General features: G+C 40.6%; 1 protein-coding gene across 8 annotated transcripts in view; it reads left to right on the top strand.

Annotated features, from left to right (window-relative positions):
• Nucleotides 1-19,826, top strand: part of PDE8B (phosphodiesterase 8B) — a 68,481-nt gene that overhangs the window by 36,606 nt on the left and 12,049 nt on the right. For 3 of the 8 annotated variants that reach the window (XM_061620217.1, XM_061620207.1, XM_061620197.1), the window contains 10 exons: nt 2,655-2,743; nt 3,136-3,214; nt 3,499-3,639; nt 8,834-8,922; nt 10,161-10,221; nt 10,695-10,746; nt 14,051-14,128; nt 14,556-14,632; nt 16,353-16,517; nt 18,949-18,994. In XM_061620217.1, the coding sequence (XP_061476201.1) occupies nt 2,655-2,743; nt 3,136-3,214; nt 3,499-3,639; nt 8,834-8,922; nt 10,161-10,221; nt 10,695-10,746; nt 14,051-14,128; nt 14,556-14,632; nt 16,353-16,517; nt 18,949-18,994 (877 nt within the window). The remainder of the gene's footprint in view (nt 1-2,654; nt 2,744-3,135; nt 3,215-3,498; nt 3,640-8,833; nt 8,923-10,160; nt 10,222-10,694; nt 10,747-14,050; nt 14,129-14,555; nt 14,633-16,352; nt 16,518-18,948; nt 18,995-19,826) is intronic. The other 5 variants (XM_061620260.1, XM_061620253.1, XM_061620224.1 and 2 more) reach the window with 4 other exon arrangements.

The following is a 19,826-nucleotide window of genomic DNA, read 5'->3' as shown; positions in this document are numbered from 1 at the left end:
TGGAGCAAGATATTGCCCAAGGAAGGAACAAGCATTACGGTGAATGTATTCTGAGCTTCATCTAAACCCACCCATGGCAGGTATGGCTACATTCCTAATCCCGGATCCTTGCTGGTGCTGAAGGTTCAGATGTAGTGAACCTGCTTGTCAACCAGTTGTGGGGGAGCTCCTGCTGCTGCAGCAGAAAGCACTGAAGATCAAACACTATTAGCAGTAGTGTTTTCACTGGCAGTAACAAAAATGATGGGGAAAAAGCTGCCATCTTCCATCCTGGCCAGCATGAGACAGCAGGGCTCTGGATCCAGTGTTAAAATCTTCTGCCCCACTGGTCCTGGCCATGGCTTAGAATTACTCTGTCCATGATGCCCACTAGTGTGGACAGAATATAGTAGGATATAAAGATAGAAAAAGTGCAGTACTTCCAATAGGATTGAATGTCAATTGCAATTCTGCTTTTAGCTTACAACAGAAGAAGAACGATTGGTAGTACTAGGAGCCACGTGTCTAGAAGCAGCCAAAGTTTCAGTGCTTCTTTCTGCACCGGTATCCTTCTCTAGTCGCCGCCGAGATCACATCACACCAGTGTTGTTCGATCTACACTGGCTTCCAGTTGTTTTCCGAGCCCAATTCAAGGTGTTGGTATTGACCTTTAAATCCCTACACGGTTTCGGCCCAGTTTATCTCACGGAGCGCCTTCAACACCACCAATTATGCCACCCGACAAGATCGGCCACACAGGGCCTTCTCTCAATCCCGCCAACAAAAACAGCCAGATTGGCGGGTACAAGAGAGAGGGCATTCTCAGTGGCGGCCCCCACTCTTTGGAACTCCCTCCCACAAGATCTCCGGCACGCCTCTTCCCTAAATGCATTCCGGAAAGCCTTAAAGACCTGGCTCTTTCAACAGGCCTTCGGGGTATCTGGGGAGGGTTAATTGTTATAACTGTAATGCCTCCTGCTCAGTTTTAATATTGTTGTTGCAGATGTATTGTTTTTATATTGTATTACTGTATTTTATCAATTGTATCTTAACGATTTTGTAAGTCGCCTAGAGTGGCCATCGGCCAGATAGGCGACAAAGAAATTAAATTTCTTCTTCTTCTTCTTCTTCTTCTTCTTCTTCTTCTTCTTCTTCTTCTTCTTCTTCTTCTTCTTCTTCTTCTTCTTCTTCTTCTTCTTCTTCTCTCACACTGCTTTTAGACCATAGTAGCAGTGGGCTCATTAACTAAGACATTATAGACAGGGGTGTAGTTGTCCAGGGTCTCAGGGAGTCTTAGACCCCTTACTTTTTTGGAAGCAGGGTCACAGCAGGGTCCCTATGTCTCCAGCATCCTACAGGCCAATCAGCATGAAAGGGGAGTGTGTTAGCCACTGAGAAGAGTCTTCCAACATGCTTCCTTTTCCTTTACTGTAGATTGGAGCCAATCAGAGTGAAAGGAGGTGAGTCATCCACTGAGAAGACTCTTTTCTGTCTCTAATACACCTCCCTCCCTTTCATGCTGACTGCTCCTAGGGATGTCTGCTGTTGTGGGAAAAGGCATTAACAAGGATCTCATTGTCAACCGAGCAACAGAAAGGGTGTGTGTGGCTGTGACCATCATGAAAGGACCCCGCACTTCAGAATTTGCCACTGCACTACTAGCTACAGATAATGGATTCATCAGACCCTGGATTCACCACACTGGAGGGGGTTTGGATAGACCAGAGCTGGAATGGCCAAGGATCTGCTGGATCCTAAGCTGGACCATCAAGCCACAGGTTGTGGAGGCCCCCCCCAATCTGGGCCCATTTGCTATGCCAACCTGTAGCTCACATAGCAAATCAATCTGCTTTTCCTGGCAGGCATAATCAACAGGACTACAGGTACAGTGGTGGCTCCCCTGCACTCTTAAGCCCTGTTGCTCCCTTGTTGGGGTTAAGAGTGTACCCTAAATAGTGTCAGCTATGTGCATGCCCCCGATACTGTTATATTGTTGTTTTATTTTGTAATAAAAACAAATGAAGAGAGGGAGAGATGAATCTGCGGCTATTTCTTTAAGTGGCCTTGTGCATGCCTTTTATACAGCCACATAGTGCAAACTTATGTGAACATTAATCCCACTTCTTTGAACTTTAATTATTAAAAAGTTTTCAATATCTCGCAGGTAATTAAAATAAACAAAGCTTTCCTATACTAGGCACTGGCATTTATTACTTCCTTGCAAAGTGCCCGCCAGCAAGAAGAAGATGAACCTTAGTCATAGAGCACATGAAGTTCCTAGCTTCATCCTTCACCTCTCCTTTTAAAAGAATCACAGGTAGCAGAGCTGGGAAAGGTCTCTGTCTAAGAAACCGTAGAGTTTCCTCAGAGTAGGCCAGGGATAGCCAACTTGGTGCCCTCCAAATATTGTTGGACTACAGCTCCCATCATCCCTGACAATTGGCCATGCTGGCTGGGGCTGATGGGAGTTGTTGTCCAACAATATCTGGAGGGCACCCCTTTGGCTACCCCTGGAGTAGGCAGTGCTGGGCTATGTGACCCAGTAGTCTGAGTTAGTATAAGACAGTGTCATATGTTCCCTGTGCAGATGGTAAGTATTGTAAGGTATCTTAATTGTATTTAAGTTACTAAAACCAATTGCACCAACTCCCCTGGTTTTTTTGTTTCCCTCCTAGAGATTTTTGGAGAATAGTAGCATCATTGCTTGTTACAATGAACTGATCCAAGTAGAGCATGGTGAGGTGCGATCACAGTTCAAACTACGGTATGTAAAAATATAGGGGGGGAACTGTTCATCTTCATCTGCAAATACTGCCCCCCAGCTATTTTTCCTCAGCTAAGCTTATTTGTGGCTGTGGAACCCATCAGGGAAATCAATTAGAATGGCTAGAGGGGGCATTTGCAGGGGGAGAATAAAGGGCAGGAGATATTTAACCCACCATTTTCCTTGTCATATCTAGTTCTACAGTGTGAATCATACCACATGCATTTCTCTCCATAGATGTAGACAGATACATTGAAAACTTTGACAGAAATAAAAACATGCATCTTAAAACAAAATTAAAGTCATTTTTGTGTACAGTTCATGCACTGATGTAATCCTGACTTCTTATACTTAAGAGATATTAACATTATATAATAATTTGTTAATTGCAGGGCTTGTAATTCAGTGTTCACAGCACTGGAACACTGTCATGAAGCTATAGAAATAACTAGTGAAGACCATGTAATTCAGGTATGGAAAGAGGCACAGTTTTTCTTTCTTTGACAACCTATATATTGACCTAGCAATGTATTGAAGGAAATTAAACACTTGTTTAAGCAAACTGTTTTCTGTGGTTTGTATATATAATTTTTCTCTATATTCCTGCTTTCCTTCTTAATTATCTGTTGGGGAGAGTTTCTACAATGACATGTATCTAACTGTGTGCATACTGGAGACTGAATACATAGGCAAGCTGAATTCATTTGTAAGTTCAAGCCTTCCTTGGTTGCTCACATGGTTTCATTAATTTACAGTACGTTAATCCAGCCTTTGAAAGGATGATGGGCTATCAGAAGGGAGAGCTAATAGGAAAGGAACTTACTGAGCTTCCAAAAAGTGACAAAAACCGTGCAGACCTACTGGACACAATCAACACTTGTATCAAAAGAGGAAAAGTAGGTGACTAGCTAAACTCTACCACCTGCACCCTTAAACTATTGTGCTAAATTTCCACTCCTGTTAAAAACAGATACCCTACACTGCTAAATTGCAGAACAGGGCCCTACCTTAACTTTTTTTTATTGGAGTATATGTGTCACTGGGTATTTGTTGGTTCTCAGAGAAGGTAGGTGTTTATGGCCTTGCTTTCTACTTGAGTGTCAGTGTTTATGGTCATGGTTCATGAAATCTGCACAGATGAGACTGGCGACTTAGAACAGAATTTGGCTTTGCTTACACGGGATGTGGAGCCTTTTCAGAATGACAGCACTCTTTTTCATGTTACGTTTCCTCTCAGTGTCTTTCAGCCATCCATCCTCTATGTCTTTCAGCCATGCATGTTATTCAGAGCCCTGTCTAATGGAAAATGATGGCCTTCAAACATCCTGATTTTCAAGAAGCAACTACACACGCACACACACACACCATTTTTCATCTGTGCTATATGTGCTAATAACAGCTAAAGCTGAAGCCCACACTAGGATGTTTTTAATGCATTTTTAAAATGGAATCGTATTTATTTATTAATTAAATTTATATCCTGCTCTTCTTCCCAGAAGGAGGCAAAGAAAGCACTAAAAAGTCTAAAACATCTTAAAAACAGACTTTAAAATATTTTAAAACAAAACATCTTGAAAAACATTAAAACAAAACATCATTTAAAACATCTTGTAAAAAAAAGCTTTAAAAACATATTTAAAAGCAATTCCAACACAGACGCAGACTGGGATAAGGTCTCTACTTAAAAGGCTTATTGAAAGAGGAAAATCTTCAGTAGGCACCAAAAAGATAACACAGATGCTTCCTTTCTAATATTTAAGGGGAGGAAATTCCAAAGGAAAGGTGCCAAAACACTAAAGGCCCGCTTCCTATGTTGAGTTGAATGGATCTTCTGATACGATGGTTTCTGCAGGAGGCCCTCGTCTGCAGAGCGCAGTGATCGATTGGGTATATAAGGGGTAAGACAATCTTTCAGGTATCCTGGTCCCAACCTGTATAGGGCTTTGTACACCAAAGCCAGAACCTTGAACTTGGCCCAGTAGCTGATGAGCAGCCAGTGCAATTCTTTCAGCAGTGGGGTGATGTTGGTAATACCCTGCCCCAGTGAGCAGCTGCGCCGCCGCATTTAGCACCAGCTGCAGCTTCCAGACCAACCTCAAGGGCAGCCCCACATAGAACACATTACAGTAATCTAGTCTGGAGGTTACCGGTGCATAGACAACAGTGGTCAGGCTATCCCAGTCCAGAAACGATTGCAGCTGTCTTACCAGCTAAAGCTGGTAAAAGGCACTCCTAGCCACTGAGGTCACCCGGGCCTCTAGTGACAAAGATGGATCGAGTACCCCCAGACTATGAACCTGCTCTTTCAGAGGGAGTACAACCCCATCCAAAGCAGGCAATTGACCAATTATCCGAACTCGGGAACCACCAACCCACAGCACCTCCATCTTGCTAGGATTCAAACTCAGTTTACTGGCCCTCATCCAGCCGACCATCGAGTCCAGGCACTGGTCCAGGGCTTGCATGGCCTCTCCTAATTCAGGGTTACAGAGAAGTAGAGCTGGGTATCATCAGAGTATTGCTGACACCTTGCCCCAAATCTCCTGATGGCTGCTCCCAAGGGCTTCATATAGATGTTAAACAGCATGGGGGACAAGATGGTAACCTGTGGCACCCCACAGCACAACTGCCAGGGGGTTGAAAGACAATCACTCAATGCTATTCTCTGGAGGTAAAACAGTGCCTCCCATACCCATCTCACCAAGTTGGCTCAGAAAGATACCATGGTCAATAGTATCAAAAGCTGCTGAGAGATGAAGTAAGAATAACAAGGTCGTAGTCCCTTGTCCTTGTCCTGATAAAGGTCATCCATCAGGGTGACCAAGGCTGATTCAGTCTCTTAACCAGACGAATCCGGATTGGAAAGGGTCGAGATAATCTGTTTCATCCAAGAGTACTTGCAATTGCTGCATCCCTCTCATCACTTTCCCATATAAATTAAAATCGAATCACAAACAAATTGCCTGTCCAATCTGTGTGTATATCACTGTATTTTGAAACTCTACTAGCCATGATGATGCCAAAATTACAATAGATAAGTTGTGTTATTTGAGATAAGGAATGAGCATAAAATATGTTATTTTATATATGCTACCCCCCGAACTTTTCTCCTAAATGCTTTCAAAGGCAAATTAGTTGAACATAACTAGAGCCTTGTTGAATCGAGCCAAAAGCCCATCTGGAAAGCCCGAAAGCAGGACCTGAGTGCAAGAACACTCTTCCCACATGTGATTTCCAACAACTGGTATTGAGAGGCATACAGCCCCTGACAATGGAGGTAGAACATAGCCATCAAGGCTAGCAGACATTGATATCCTCCATGAATTTGTCTACACATCTTTTAAAGTCATCCAAGCTGGAGGCCATTGCTCCATCTTGTGGTAGCGAATTCACTGTGAAGTACCTCCTTTTGTCCTTGGATCTTCATGTTCATTTTCATTGGATAAATCTGTGTGTGGGGGGGGAAGCCTCTACCCATTTTCTCCACACCATGCATAACCTTATATACTATCATGTCCCCCTCCTTTCTCACCTTTTTGTAAACTAAAAAGCCGAAAGTGTTATAACTTTCCTCATAGGGATCTGCTCCAGCCCTCAGATCCCTTTGGTTGTTTTTTTCTGCACATTTTCCAGTTTAATAAAATCCTTTTTGAGGTGCCATAACAAAGCGATTGAAGTATAGGAAGCTGGCAGAACTTACCTTGGCATAAGATAAATTCGCGTATGTTACCCCTGCTCCAAACTCCATTCAGGAGAGGAGATGCTGCCAACTGAGCCAGCTTCGGTCTGGCAGAGGGACAACAAGCCTTTAAAATAGAGTTTGGCTTACGCCACTCTTTTTGCCAGCATAAGTTCTCTCAGGTTGCCAGGACATGTGACTGAGCTGAAAGAAGTTTGGAATAGGTGGAAGTCTCTCCTTGCCCCATCATGACTCCACCATTCTCCTGGAACTCCTCCTCTTTTGGGACTTATGCCGATATAAATTCAGCCTGCTTAAAAGTTCTGCCTGTTGAGCCCTGATTGTGCCAAGGTGCTGGATTTACACCAGCATATCTCCAGCTAAGCCGGGCTGAGGGAGTTATGCTGGTATTGCCCTGGCAGAGTCGGAAGAACCCAAAAGCCACTTATTCCAAACTTACACATCCTAGCAGATTTTGGATTGGATTGTGCTGTGAGTGTGGTTGTGTCAAAGATTTGAAGAATTACATTATGATATTGACAGTTTTATTTTCAGTCTCTTTCCTACCGATCCCTGTAGCTGCTACACGCAGAGTTGGCATTTTTAAAAAAGATTATTAGAGAAATTTGATACAATAAATACAATACAGTATGATATAATTGCAATAATTCTATCCAATCGCTAAAATATTAGTCATAAATACAGTTTTAATATCTAAAAAAATCCTCGCATCATAATTATATCAATACATAAATACTATTTAAAATATAATAATCATGTCATGACCAATCGCATCAATTAATCATTAACCAGAATTAAATAATACTGCATTCTCAAGCAAAACAATTGACTTAACAGTAATCTTTCCCCAGCTCATTTCTTCCTTTATTCTCTCCACCTTTAGCTCTTCAATTTCTCCCAATAAAGAGTATGGATTTCCTGCATCTTGCACCTTGTTATTCCAATATGTAGTAAACAAACTCCATTTCTCTATAAACATATTCTCTTACTGTCTATCCTTTCTTGCTTTTACTAGATTTGTTAGTTTAACCATGCATGCCACATCCCAGATTTTAGCTAGCCAAGAGTCTATAGATGGAGTGATGGCATTTTTCCAGTTCTGACATACCATTCTGGCTGCTGTTGTTAAATAAGTTGTCATTTCTATATCTTCTTTTGATATGATATCTTTAAAGTACCAAAACAGTATTACCACAGGGTTGGCATGTTCATCAAGCTATACATCACCCCTCCCCCCATGATCTCTTTCCTGGTCTATCGTCACCAGTTCAGAGCCCATTTGCATACATGTAAAGTTAGGATTTCCCCCCCACTGTGCATCACTTTACATTTGTCATTTTAATGCCCATTCACCCAGTTTGGAGATACCCCCCTTTTTTAAAACTACCCTGAACAACTTGGGGTCATCAGCACATTTGGCCACCTCAATGCTCATCTCTAACTCCAGATCATTTTTAAACAAATTTAAAAGCCCTAGTTGCAATACAGATCTCTGGGGGACCCCACTTGTTACATCCCTCCAGTGGGAGAACTGTTCATTTATTCCTACTCTGTGCTTCCTGTTCTTTAAGTGTTGCTTTTACTGCTGGCTAGCGCCATCTCTGCTTTCCTCAGAACAGCCACAGATGTTTGAGGAGGTGGGACAACAGGAGGAATTTGGCAAGGGAAGTGAGCAATTCTCCCCTCCCCACCATTTTTCTAAAACATCAAGAAGAAGATTTTTAAATTGAAGTGCCTTCTTTGTTAAAAGGAAAAAAATAGAATTGACTGGGATCAAAGAAAGTCTAGGCAGGAGAGGGAAGACCTGATTTTTAAAAAAATTGAATTTAATTTTTTTATTACGGAAGAAAAGGGTTATGCGCGCTCAGGCTGAAAATCCTTCCTATGCATGTGCTCAGAGCCAACCTGCTCATGAATGCTAAGTGTGTGGGGAAGGAGGAGACTGCAGTTAGTAAAAGATGGTGGAAAGATACTCTGCAGGTGCTCAGAGTAGTTCTCCGTCCCCTCCCCCATATTCCACAACTCAGCCCTGTTATTGTACAAAGACTTGTGGGCTCTTCATGTGAGGTCTTAGCACAAATAAATCGGGAGGGGGAAGGGGAGAACAGGAAAGCCTAAAACTAAAACTCTTGAAAGGAGGAATTGTATATGCATGTAGAAAATCTGTTTTTGTACAGAGTTGCTAGACAGGGAACATGAAGAGTTTATTGTCATACTGGAGAGGTATAGAATGCTGAGTTCTCTAGTTTGCTGTAAATGTATCTTTGATTTTCTTATATAAAATATCTCTGAAGGTGTGGTGTCACAAAATGCTATCTGCTTTGACATTTTTATTTTAAGAAAGGGGATTGCAATCTGCCTTGAGCATTGCTTTCACTTGACTTATTTAGGAATGGCAAGGAGTTTATTATGCACGGAGGAAATCAGGAGATAGTATCCAACAGCATGTAAAGATTACACCTGTGACTGGCCAAGGAGGGTGAGTGTGCTAAGTAAAAAATATACTCTGTTTTAACTGTTTTCCCTGTTGTACATATTTATAATTGCACTGAATCAGGTAATGTATGGATATGGATACATACAAATATATTGCTATAAAATACACATGCAACTGTGTTATTAATGCGAACTTAGAAGAACCATGGCTCATTTTTTTTGCATGTTTAGAGAGCTATCAAATGAAACTACAGTGAAAATCCACTTATCTCAGTTGCCAATTTTTACATGTGATGGCACAAGCTGTCACCTGCACTGTAAGAGGGAAGGCAGGCAAGGAGACCAGCCAAACCAACCCTTCCTTCTTTTAAACATCACCACTGCCACCAAGTGGATGTCATTTTTTCCCCAGCAACCTGGATTGCACATCACTAACCAAGCTTAAAGTGGTTTAAAGGTGAACACGCAGTGTGCTTGTGCATGGGGAGGAAAACTGGCTTCTTCACTCCTCCCGCTGCTGTGTTACGAAGAGCTAAGCTATGGTTTGGCTTACTGTTACATCCAGGCTCATGGTTTGTTCTTTAATTAAAAATAACAGTACATAAAACATTAAAATCTATGAAATAGACTTCTACTCTCTACTAACACACATTCCATATCTACTGACACACCTGCACCTCAATCAACTTGCACCTGCACACATTCACTCACACTTACACAAACACATACCCACAAACACACACTCCCTCACTCTCAACAGTGGTGAAAGTGGAATGTCCAGGGTAGTCCACCCACCCTCTCTGGCTGTTCTTGCTGCCAGGTGATGCTGATCTTCAGGGATGGTAAAGCTAAGCAGGAGGTGGGGAAGGCAGGTGGTGTAGATTCATCCACCTCCACTCCCAATGACCAGTTTAAGGTGTTGAAGAGGTAGCAGGCTCTCTTGCTGCTGCTAATCCAGGTGCCTTCTCTCAGCTGCTGCATCTCCTGCTCCTGTGTGTGTGTGTTCCTAAACATCACAAATAAATACTATCATCCAAAACGTTTTCTGTTATTCATTGTTTACTCTTCCATAGTATGTTAATTTAGACATCATTACAGTAGTCCAGATTTTATCAGACCATTCTGACAGTGATGGAACAGTTAATTAACTGAGTTTTTAATTAACTAATCAGACCTAGATTTTTGCTTTAAAGTAAATGGCAACAAATTAGTTTAATCACCAGTTGTGCCATGATTATTTTATTTAGTAACTCTGTTTGTTTGTTTTGTTAATAATGATAGGAAAATCCGACATTTTGTGTCTATCAAGAAGCTGTGTTGCACAAACGACAGCAACAAACAGGTACTGTGTTCTCTTTGTAGCATGTAACCTATGAGAGCATGACATCCTCTCATATTAACAACTGATTTTCTTCATTTTGTACATTATATAATATTTAAAATATGAATGACAAATCAGACTATCTTGAAAACTTCAGCTGAGATGTAACCTTACTTGATCAAGCAAAATGGCTGCCATTTATTTCAAGGGTTGATTTTCCACCCCCAACCCTGTGGTGTTCCTAACACGGTGTTGGACCAGATTTTTCTGGTGAGAATTATGCAGTCTTTCAAACAGAACATATCATACAGCAGAATGGAAAGTTAGCAATGTCTTTGGCCCTAAAGCTAAATTGTTTACAGGTACAAATGGAGTTGTAGGAAGAAGAGTACAAGTACATACCCACATGCCACAAGCTGCAGTTAAGGTTTAGCAGTCAGAGGTTTATGTGTCTATTTTCCTTTCTTTTTTTCCCCTTTTCCATATGACATCAGACCTACAAGACTCATCGTGATGAAAAGTATGCAGGAGACCAGTTTCAGTCAGGTTAGAAAATAATATTTCTTTACAGGGCATCATTGGAAAATGCAGAACCAGTCGCTGTCAGATTGTGAAATTATGGGGCCAACCAGGAGAACACATGAGGTTGTTCTAATGATCTAAATTCTCCCAGTGGTATCATTTCTTTTAAAAGTATGTAAACGATCTAGAAGCATTTTCCCCCTTAGTGCTTTTCTAAAATTAGACCTACAGATTATGCCTTCTGCCATGTTGGATGATAGATACAAAGAGATACATGTCTCCCAAAAGATTTGCATCTGTAACTTGAAATAGATGAAGAATGTAATCCATTATGTGTAGAAGTGTCCCTTACATGATGGTCTGAGGGGAAAATTACTGAGAAACATTTTGTCTAGTTTAATAACCTATTCTGATAAAGTAATTACCTGTTTTCTGATAGAAGAGATGTACCCATTTGTGACATATAGAACAACACTGTATGTTCTGGCAGCAAAGGAAACATTAAGTGGAAAGAACCAGCATAACTATTGTACGAGAGAGTTTTTTTTAATTTGTGAGCAGATTTGGGGGCGGGACAGGAAGAGAGAGAGAGGAAGTCACATAGGACGGTCAGAAGTCCTTGCATTAACAGGATGACGTCTTTGGATACAACCCTGTTCCAGTCTTCTTAGTCCATTGTATTTTTGTGCACCATTTAAGCAGACAAAAAGAGAGAGGTAGCTTCAAATGGATAGCATGATGCTGAAAATCAAGCCCAGGGTGTAGAGGTTATGGCAGTAATATTATAACTGGTAACCTTTTGATATGAAGTGTGATTAGATGTGAAAGATAGGGCTCCTCCTTCCCCAGAAGAGGGAATTTTGACAGATGCAGCTTTTATGATACCTGTGTGATTCCTGTACCTGCTGAAATCTTCCCTTTGCCCAGTTATCAAAGCTACAAGTCCTGCCTTGCTTCACACCTGGTTATTTCATTGATATTTGACCCTTCTTCAGGATGGCTTAAAATATACAGGCTTCACTGACCCCCGTTACTGAAAATAAAATTGCTGATGTCATGGTGCTGTTGTAAAAATCTATGGTGTGGACATATTTGGAGTACTGTGTACAGTTCTGGTCACCTCACCTCAAAAAGGTTATTGTAGAACTGGACAAAGTTCAGAAAAGAGCAACTAAAATGATCAAGGGGATGAAGTGACTTCCATATGAGGAAAGGTTGCAGCATTTGGGGCTTTTTGGTTTTGTGAAAAGGTGAGTAAGAGGTGACATGAAAGAATATAAAATTATGCATATTTATTTATTTAAAAAATTTCTATCCCGCTCTCATTCCAAAGAAATTCAGAGCGGCATAACAGAACAGTTATAAACACAAAGTAAAACAGTATCTCACAATTTAAAAGCTAAAGAGAATAAAAAAGTTTTAAGCTGCCGACGAAAAATTAAGAGGGAAGAAGACAGACGTATTTCTTGCGGTAGATTATTCCATAAAGTAGGGGCAATTACAGAAAATGTCTTATTTCTAACATTGGACAGGTGAATCCGGGAAAAAGGAGGGATGGTAAGGGCCGGATCTAAGGCAGATCTCAAGAGCTGAGGGGGTTCATACAAAGAGATTCGATTGGATAAATAGGAGGGGCCCAAACCATGTAGCACTTTAAAAGTTAAAGTTAGTATTTTAAAATGTATTCGATAGAAAACAGGCAGCCAATGAAGTTGTTGAAGGAGCGGTGTGGTGTGTGCTTGCCAGTTTGCTCCTGTTATCATTAGAGCCACGCTCTTTGCACCAATTTAAGTTGTTGCAGTATTCTTTGGGGAAGCCCGGTATAAAGAGAATTACAATAATCAAGTCGAGAAGTGACCAATGCATGGGTCACTTTAGCTAGATCAGCAGTCTCCAGAAATGGACGGAGTTGACGAACCAGTTTTAATTGGGCGAAGGCACTTCTAGAGACTGCCGAGACCTGTGCTTCCAAAGTCATGGAGAAAGTGGAGAGTGGAAAGTTTTTCTCCCTCATAACACTAGAATTCATGGACATCCAATGAAGTTGAATGTTGGAAGCTTCAGGACAGACAAAAGAAAGTACTTCTTCACACAACACATAGTTAAACTATGGAATTTGCTTCCATAGGAGGCAGTGATGGCCACCAACTTGGATGGCTTTGAGAGAGGATTAGACAAATGCATGGAGGAAAAGGCTATAATAATAATAATAAAATTTTATTTGTTAGTCGCCTATCTGTCCGAGTTAACGGACACTCTAGGCGACGTACAACAATGCAAAATACATAAATCAATATACAAATCAACAAGTCATAACATCAATTCATCTAAAACCATCCTTCAATTAATACACCATAAAGCTAGTCCACCCCAGAAACCCCATAGGCCTGCCTGAATAGCCAGGTCTTTAAGGCTCGGCGAAAACCCATCAGGGAGGAGGCATGTCGAAGGTCAAAAGGAAGCGAGTTCCAGAGGTTGGGGGCCACGATCGAAAATGCCCTCTCTCTGGTCCGCACCAGCCTAGCTGTTTTAACCGGTGGGACCAAGAGAAGGTCTTGTGAGGCTGATAGATGGGTAGTAGCCATGATGACTATGCTCTGCCTCCATAGTCAGCTGTAATATGCTTCCAAGTACCGGTTGCTGGAAACGGCAGGAGGGAAGAGTGCTCTTTGCACTCAGGTCCTGCTTGGGGGCTTCCCATGGGCATCCAGTTGGTCACTGTGAGAACAGGAAGCTGGACTAGATGGACCATTGTCCTGATCCAGCAGGCTCTTATGTTATGATCTTACTATTTTTCCTGCAGCTATTGCTGGTTTACCAGCAGATTACCTGGCATAGTGCTTAGAGTGTCGGACTGGGACCTGGGGGACCAGGGTTCAAATCCCCACTCAGCCACAAAGCTCACTGGGTGACCTTGGGCCAGTCACTGCCTCTCAGCCTAACCTACCTCACAGGGTTGTTGTGGGGATTAAATGAGGAAGGGAAGAACCATGTATGTCACCTTGAGCTCTTTGCAAGAAAGGTGGAATATAAATGCAATAAATAAATAACAATAAATAGTATAAATATAAAAAGAATTTCAAATCAAGGCTAATAAGTGGTAAGGAGCCAGTGTAGATAAGCCCTAAAATTGGGAATTAAAAGAAGTAATGTTTTCTCTTGCTGCTTCCTCGCCCCCACCTTTTCAAATTTGGGTGAATCATAAAATGCTTATCTCTTACATTTCTTTCTCCGTAAATGAGATTTTTACATTCTTACCAAAGGAACAAATATACCTGTGAAGATAAATGCTGACCACTTTTAAAATACCTTCCTGTAATATTTATAGAGTCTCACTCCTTCAGATGCAAGAACAGGAGAAAAGAATCCATTGATGTCAAATCAATAACCTCTCGAAGCAGTGATGGTAAGAAGACCGTGTAGAGAATATTTCTAGCACTTCACAACGCTTGGTTAGATTGCTGCTGCTGTTCTTTTTTTCTTATTCTTAAAGATTTGAATGGCATTTGATTTGTCTTAATTTTTTAGTTAAAAGCCATTTCCAACTGCCTGGGCGACTGAGTGACAAAAATAGGAAGCAGGAAAATATAAAACAATGCAAAGCATTTTGGGGCAGAGGTAGCCTCATCTCTTACTGGCAAGCAGTCTCTTCCTCCCTAGTAACATAAGACTGTATCTTGTTTGGGTATTTTCTTACATTTATGTCCTGCCTTTCTTCCATCACTGAACACAAGGTAGTGAACTTGTAACAGGGACCTTCTCATCTAAAATAATGTATGAGAATGTAGATTTTCTTTTTATTAACAAGCTAAAATGTTCACATGTAATTGCAGCCCCAAGTTTACAGAATCGTCGGTATTCGTCAATGGCAAGAATCCACTCCATGACAATAGAAGCCCCAATCACAAAGGTAAGAGTCAAAAAAATTCTGATAGAATTTCACATGCATCAGCAAACTGAATGGCCACAGCAAGGCTGATCAAGGCCTTATTTATGTATTATTTATTTATTAAATTTATATCACACCCTTCCTTCCGGAAGGAGCCCAGGGCAGCAAACAAAAAGACTAGAAGCACTTTAAAATATCTTAAAAACAAAAGACTTTAAAACATATTAAAACATCTTAAAAACTTATTTAAAAGAATTTTTAAAAGGCATCCAGATACCTTATGATGTATTTAGTCAGTGTGGTGTAGTGGTTAAGGTGTTGGACTGTGACCTGGGAGACCACGGTTCGAATCCCCACACAGCCATGAAACTCACTGGGTGACCTTGGGCCAGTTACTGCCTCTCAGCCTCATGAAAACCCTATTCATAAGGTCGCCATAAGTCGGAATCAACTTGAAGGCAGTACATTTACATTTTTATTTAGTCTGCACAGTATGTTTCACATCACCCCAGTCACCTGGTTCGCATGTAACTCTAGGGCTAATCATGGCAAAGCATGAACACACAAGTGTGTGGGTACTCACAGGTAAACTTGCGATTGCTTCACTTGTTGTTCAGTCATCCTGCTGTGGAGCTAAGCCATAGTTTGGTTTAGTGTTGTGTTGCTCCAGTCAAACCATAAGTTGTCACCAAGGTCTGTTCTTGGCATACCACTTGTGATTTGTCTGGGAGAGACCATGAGCTTGAGTTTGGACATAATATTATGCATAAACTTGGCCAATATCTCTGTAAAGTTCTAGTACAGCAGCTGAATAAAAGGAGTGGTAAGTTAGACAGCCAGTGTGGCCTTAAAGCTTATTGGGTGACCTTGGGTCAAACACTGCCTCTCAACCTAACCTACCTCACAGGGTTGTTGTGAGGATGACATTGGGAGGGGGAGAACCATGTTTGTGTACCACCTTGAGCTCCATGGAGGAAAAGTGAGATATAAATGTAATAATAAATAACTACATAAATAAGTTAAAGCCAAGCTAATTTTAAGTTGTTGCTTATCAAACACATAAATGGAGGCAGTGCTACTTATTCATTCAAATGTCTCTAATAATGGCTTGTAAACATGTGCCTGTAAACTCACAAATAATAGACCAAGAATGCTTTTCTGAAATAGTAACTAATACTTTATCTTTATGAACTGTTAGATATTAGAACTGCAAACGTCAATGAGTTATCAGCTAAGAGCACAGTCCTGTACATGTTTACTCAGGAGCAAGTACCACTTAGTTCAATAGGGCCTTCTCCCAGGAATGAAGGAAGAGAATTGCTGTCACAAACTTTAGTTGATTTTTCAGTGATGCCAATTTTAATCATGTAGGCAAATTAGAATCAGTTAGGTTAAGAGTTAATGGCACATTTGTTACTGTTTAGTGGCTATTTTGCTCTCATTGTTAGAAGGTCTGAAAATATTAGAGGTAGCCTATTCCTATAACAATAAGTGACAGCTTTTGCTTATAAGATTACTGTCACTAACCTCAAAAAGGCACCTATATTGAGATTTTAGTTATATGCCACTATATTTTAATGATAAATTAATTGGTTAATCATTTTAGAAGCAGATACTTAATCAACTGCTTTATTCAGCTGACATTCCTTTTATATTCTAATTCCTTAATGGTTTCATGCAGATTAAAAAGGAACAATGGCTTTGTTGTACGTGTTTTTCGTTTCATTTTGTAATCCTCCAGGTCATTAATATAATAAATTCAGCTCAAGAAAACAGCCCTGTAACTGTAGCAGAGGCCTTGGATCGGGTTTTGGAAATCTTACGGACAACAGAACTTTACTCTCCTCAATTACGTACCAAAGATGAAGATCCTCATACTAGCGATCTTGTTGGAGGTCTGATGACTGTGAGTAATAAGATGTGTATCAAGCAACAAATTTCAGTAAATTATACAGTAAAATTAGTATAGGTTCTAGGTTTCCTGTATTGACGTCTTTCTGACTGAGAAACTAGCATGCCCCCCTCTTTTCAAGGGTAACTTTTCTTATTCCACGTTAGCAGCAGCCCTGCTGTGAGGTAAAAAAAAGCAGCTGCCACAGGCATCAGATTTTAGGCACCATTCATGGTGCCAGAATGAGCAACAAGAAGATCTGATCACAAATCCACATGCAAACCCCATTGAAGTGAATGGGTCTTGCATAAGATATGGTGTTGCATGTTTCTTTCAACAAGGCTTAGATTGCAGAACAATCTCATATTAGTTTTGATTTAATGCCTCAGGACTTAATGCCACACAGAAGAACCAATACATGCAGTGTTCACAAATGGTTGTCTTTTGTATTCCTAAATCCAGAAAAAAACTGATGATGTGGCCCTGACGTTCTGCTGGAAACCTTCATATCTTCATTGCATTTTAGTTCTTTTCTTTTTTAACTGAAGTTTTGTATTACAGTTTCTTGAACAATACAAATAAAGTAACACTCGAACAAAAAATTGAAAAGGGAGAATTAAAACAGGGAAGTGTCTTGCTCTGAGCATTAACTTGCAAGGCTAGAGGAGAGCAGAACTCTGATGTTGCTTCAGGCACCACAGGTCAAGCCCAATATAGGAGCAGAGCCCAATACTGCAGCAGCAGTTCTGTCCCACTGCAAGCTCCACCTTCACTGAAAGATGCCTCTTAAAGGTCCCAGCCCGTTCTAGCAATCTGTTACTATGATGGAGTAGGGAAGCTGTAGTTGTCCTTGGGCTTTTGAGATGGTGTCGTCTGAGTCACAGGGTGGCAATATGACATGCTGGGGCCTAAGGGCACTTGCACCATGGACTCAATTTGCAGAAGTGCTTCTGGCCCTGGGTGCAAATGCTCCTCTTGCTCCAAGTCTTGACCTCATTCCCTGAAGAAGGGAGCCTGACTCGAGGGCCATGACAGGAAGGGGGACATATAAAATGGAGATACTAATATATTGGGCTGTCAGCTACAACAGAGCTACAATACAAAAATTGACCAAATGTTCTCATAGCTCTCTTCTTTGTGATACATTGCCAGTTCAAATAATGATAGGGACTGCAGATTATTAATCATTGTTGATGGAAGGTGACAACTTTGCCTTCCAGGGTTGAAGCACCATGCATTTGGCTGACCCGACTGCATGTATGGCCCAGAGTTCTTGGATTTTTCCCCAGCTTTTTAATTTTCTCTTTTAACATTCCTAAACTGTACTGCAACAGAGTTCAACAGCAAGAAATCTTGAAAAGGGTTATAGTGTTTGTTAATAAAGAGGCAAGAACTGTAAAACTAAATGTTGGCTCCCTGAGGGTCTCTTCCATCTTATATATCCTGCCTCTTCCACCCAAGTAGGATGTTCAGAGCAACTTACAGATACAATGAAATACTAATATAATAAATGCTCCTGCAGCAGTTCAACACAAAAATTAAACAGCATATATATGTTTCAACTGAGCTGATATTCTCAGCAAAATTCCTGCTATTTTTCAATGGCCTCATTGCATTTACAGTATTACAAGTCATAACATTTTAGTAGCCTTCTGTTGCAGGTGCTTGTAATTGGAAACTCTGTTAAGATTTATACAAGCAACCAACGAATATGGAATGTACAGTTGTAAGAATATCTTGAACTTTGTCCTGGTTCACTGTGGATACAGAGAATTGCCTCAGTAAACAATTCTAGATAATCAGCCATGAAGGAGTATAGTGTGCCATGGTAATGCCTCTTCCATTTATTCATGAGTACCTTAAGAGTGTTCATGAAATCTATTGACATGCAACATGGACATTGTTACATGTAACATAGCTCCAGTTCCATCAATCCTGGAAAGTATGGAAGACATTAGCTGACTTGCTTCTTCCTCACTTTTAATGGAAAATTCAATACCACTTTTGTTAAACGTATCTCAGTGCCAGCCTTTGAGGAACCAAAAAACGGTAGCATAAGTCTTTCTTTATGTTCGATGGTGTGTAGGATCCATGGGGAAAAGGGGGGCACCCAGAGGAGAGTACAGAGTTCATGGCAGAAGAGAGAGGTTTGGTTTATTTTTGTGAAATTAAATCTATATTGATTAAATACTGTTCAGCTTTAATGTTCTCAATGGTATTGCAAGGTATATAGTATATTTATATAAACAAGTATTCACACACTTTGTTGTATGCACTTTTGTGATAATTTGGAGCATATTTATATTGCTTAGTCCATAATAATACCCTAATTCTAATCTTTCTCTTTGCTATTTGATTGCAATACTTTTTGAGAGTGCACTCTTCTCCATTTTTTTCCTTGGTGTGTGGAATCCTGCATAGTACACATATTTTTGCTTCGTTTCAGGATGGCTTGAGAAGGCTGTCAGGAAATGAGTATGTGTTTTCTAAAAGTAAGTTCCCATGTAAAACTGTCTTAATGCAGGCCAGTTTTATTTGTTGCTAATGTTGCAGAACAATTCGTCTTACTGAAAATCACAGGTTCAGAGAATCCCCCAGATGCACATTAAAATGTCCCATTCTCATACAGCAGTGGAGACTATCATTTACCTTTCTCTGCTACTAGAATACCTTGTTATTAACAATAAAGATGCAATTAGCCCAAGGTGAAAACACAATTTTTGCTTTAACAGGGAAAATGGCCCTTCTTGTAGCAAAAATGCTACAAGTTCTCCCAGGTGGAGAATAATAACACACATGTGGGTAAAATCAAGTTCAAAGCTCCTTATTTATTTACTGCAGTAAAGGCAAACCATACACTTCACACAAGGGGTGAGGCATGAGAGAGCCCCGAGCCCCCCAAAACAGGGATTTTTATACCCTTTACAAAACAAGCTGGTTAATTTTACACCCTTCGTTTATTATGCTCCGCTTAATCAATAGAATAGTTACTCTTTCCTAAGGTCAAACGGTTAATCCTTACTTTTGCAAGCGTATGTTAACAGTGGGTCACAGTCCACTGACCATGCTTATTTCAAAATGTGAGCCTTAAGCTTTTAAGCAAACAGACAGATACAAGCAGTATTTAGGCAAATAGGCAAATAGTCTTTAGATTTTTCAAACTTCACAGCCCTTAAGCCCTATATTTACACATAGAAGACTTGTAGATGTGGATAAGTGTCTTCAGTATAGTTTTAAAAGTAGTTCCCAGGTGGGAGTCTCAATTTAGTTGGAGAGATCTATATATGGAAGTAGCTTTCTGTATGCTTAACTGGTGTTGATGCT

The sequence above is a fragment of the Rhineura floridana genome, chromosome 1, assembly GCF_030035675.1.
Source record: "Rhineura floridana isolate rRhiFlo1 chromosome 1, rRhiFlo1.hap2, whole genome shotgun sequence".
Lineage (NCBI taxonomy): Eukaryota > Metazoa > Chordata > Lepidosauria > Squamata > Rhineuridae > Rhineura > Rhineura floridana.
This window is presented reverse-complemented; position numbering and strand designations above follow the sequence as displayed.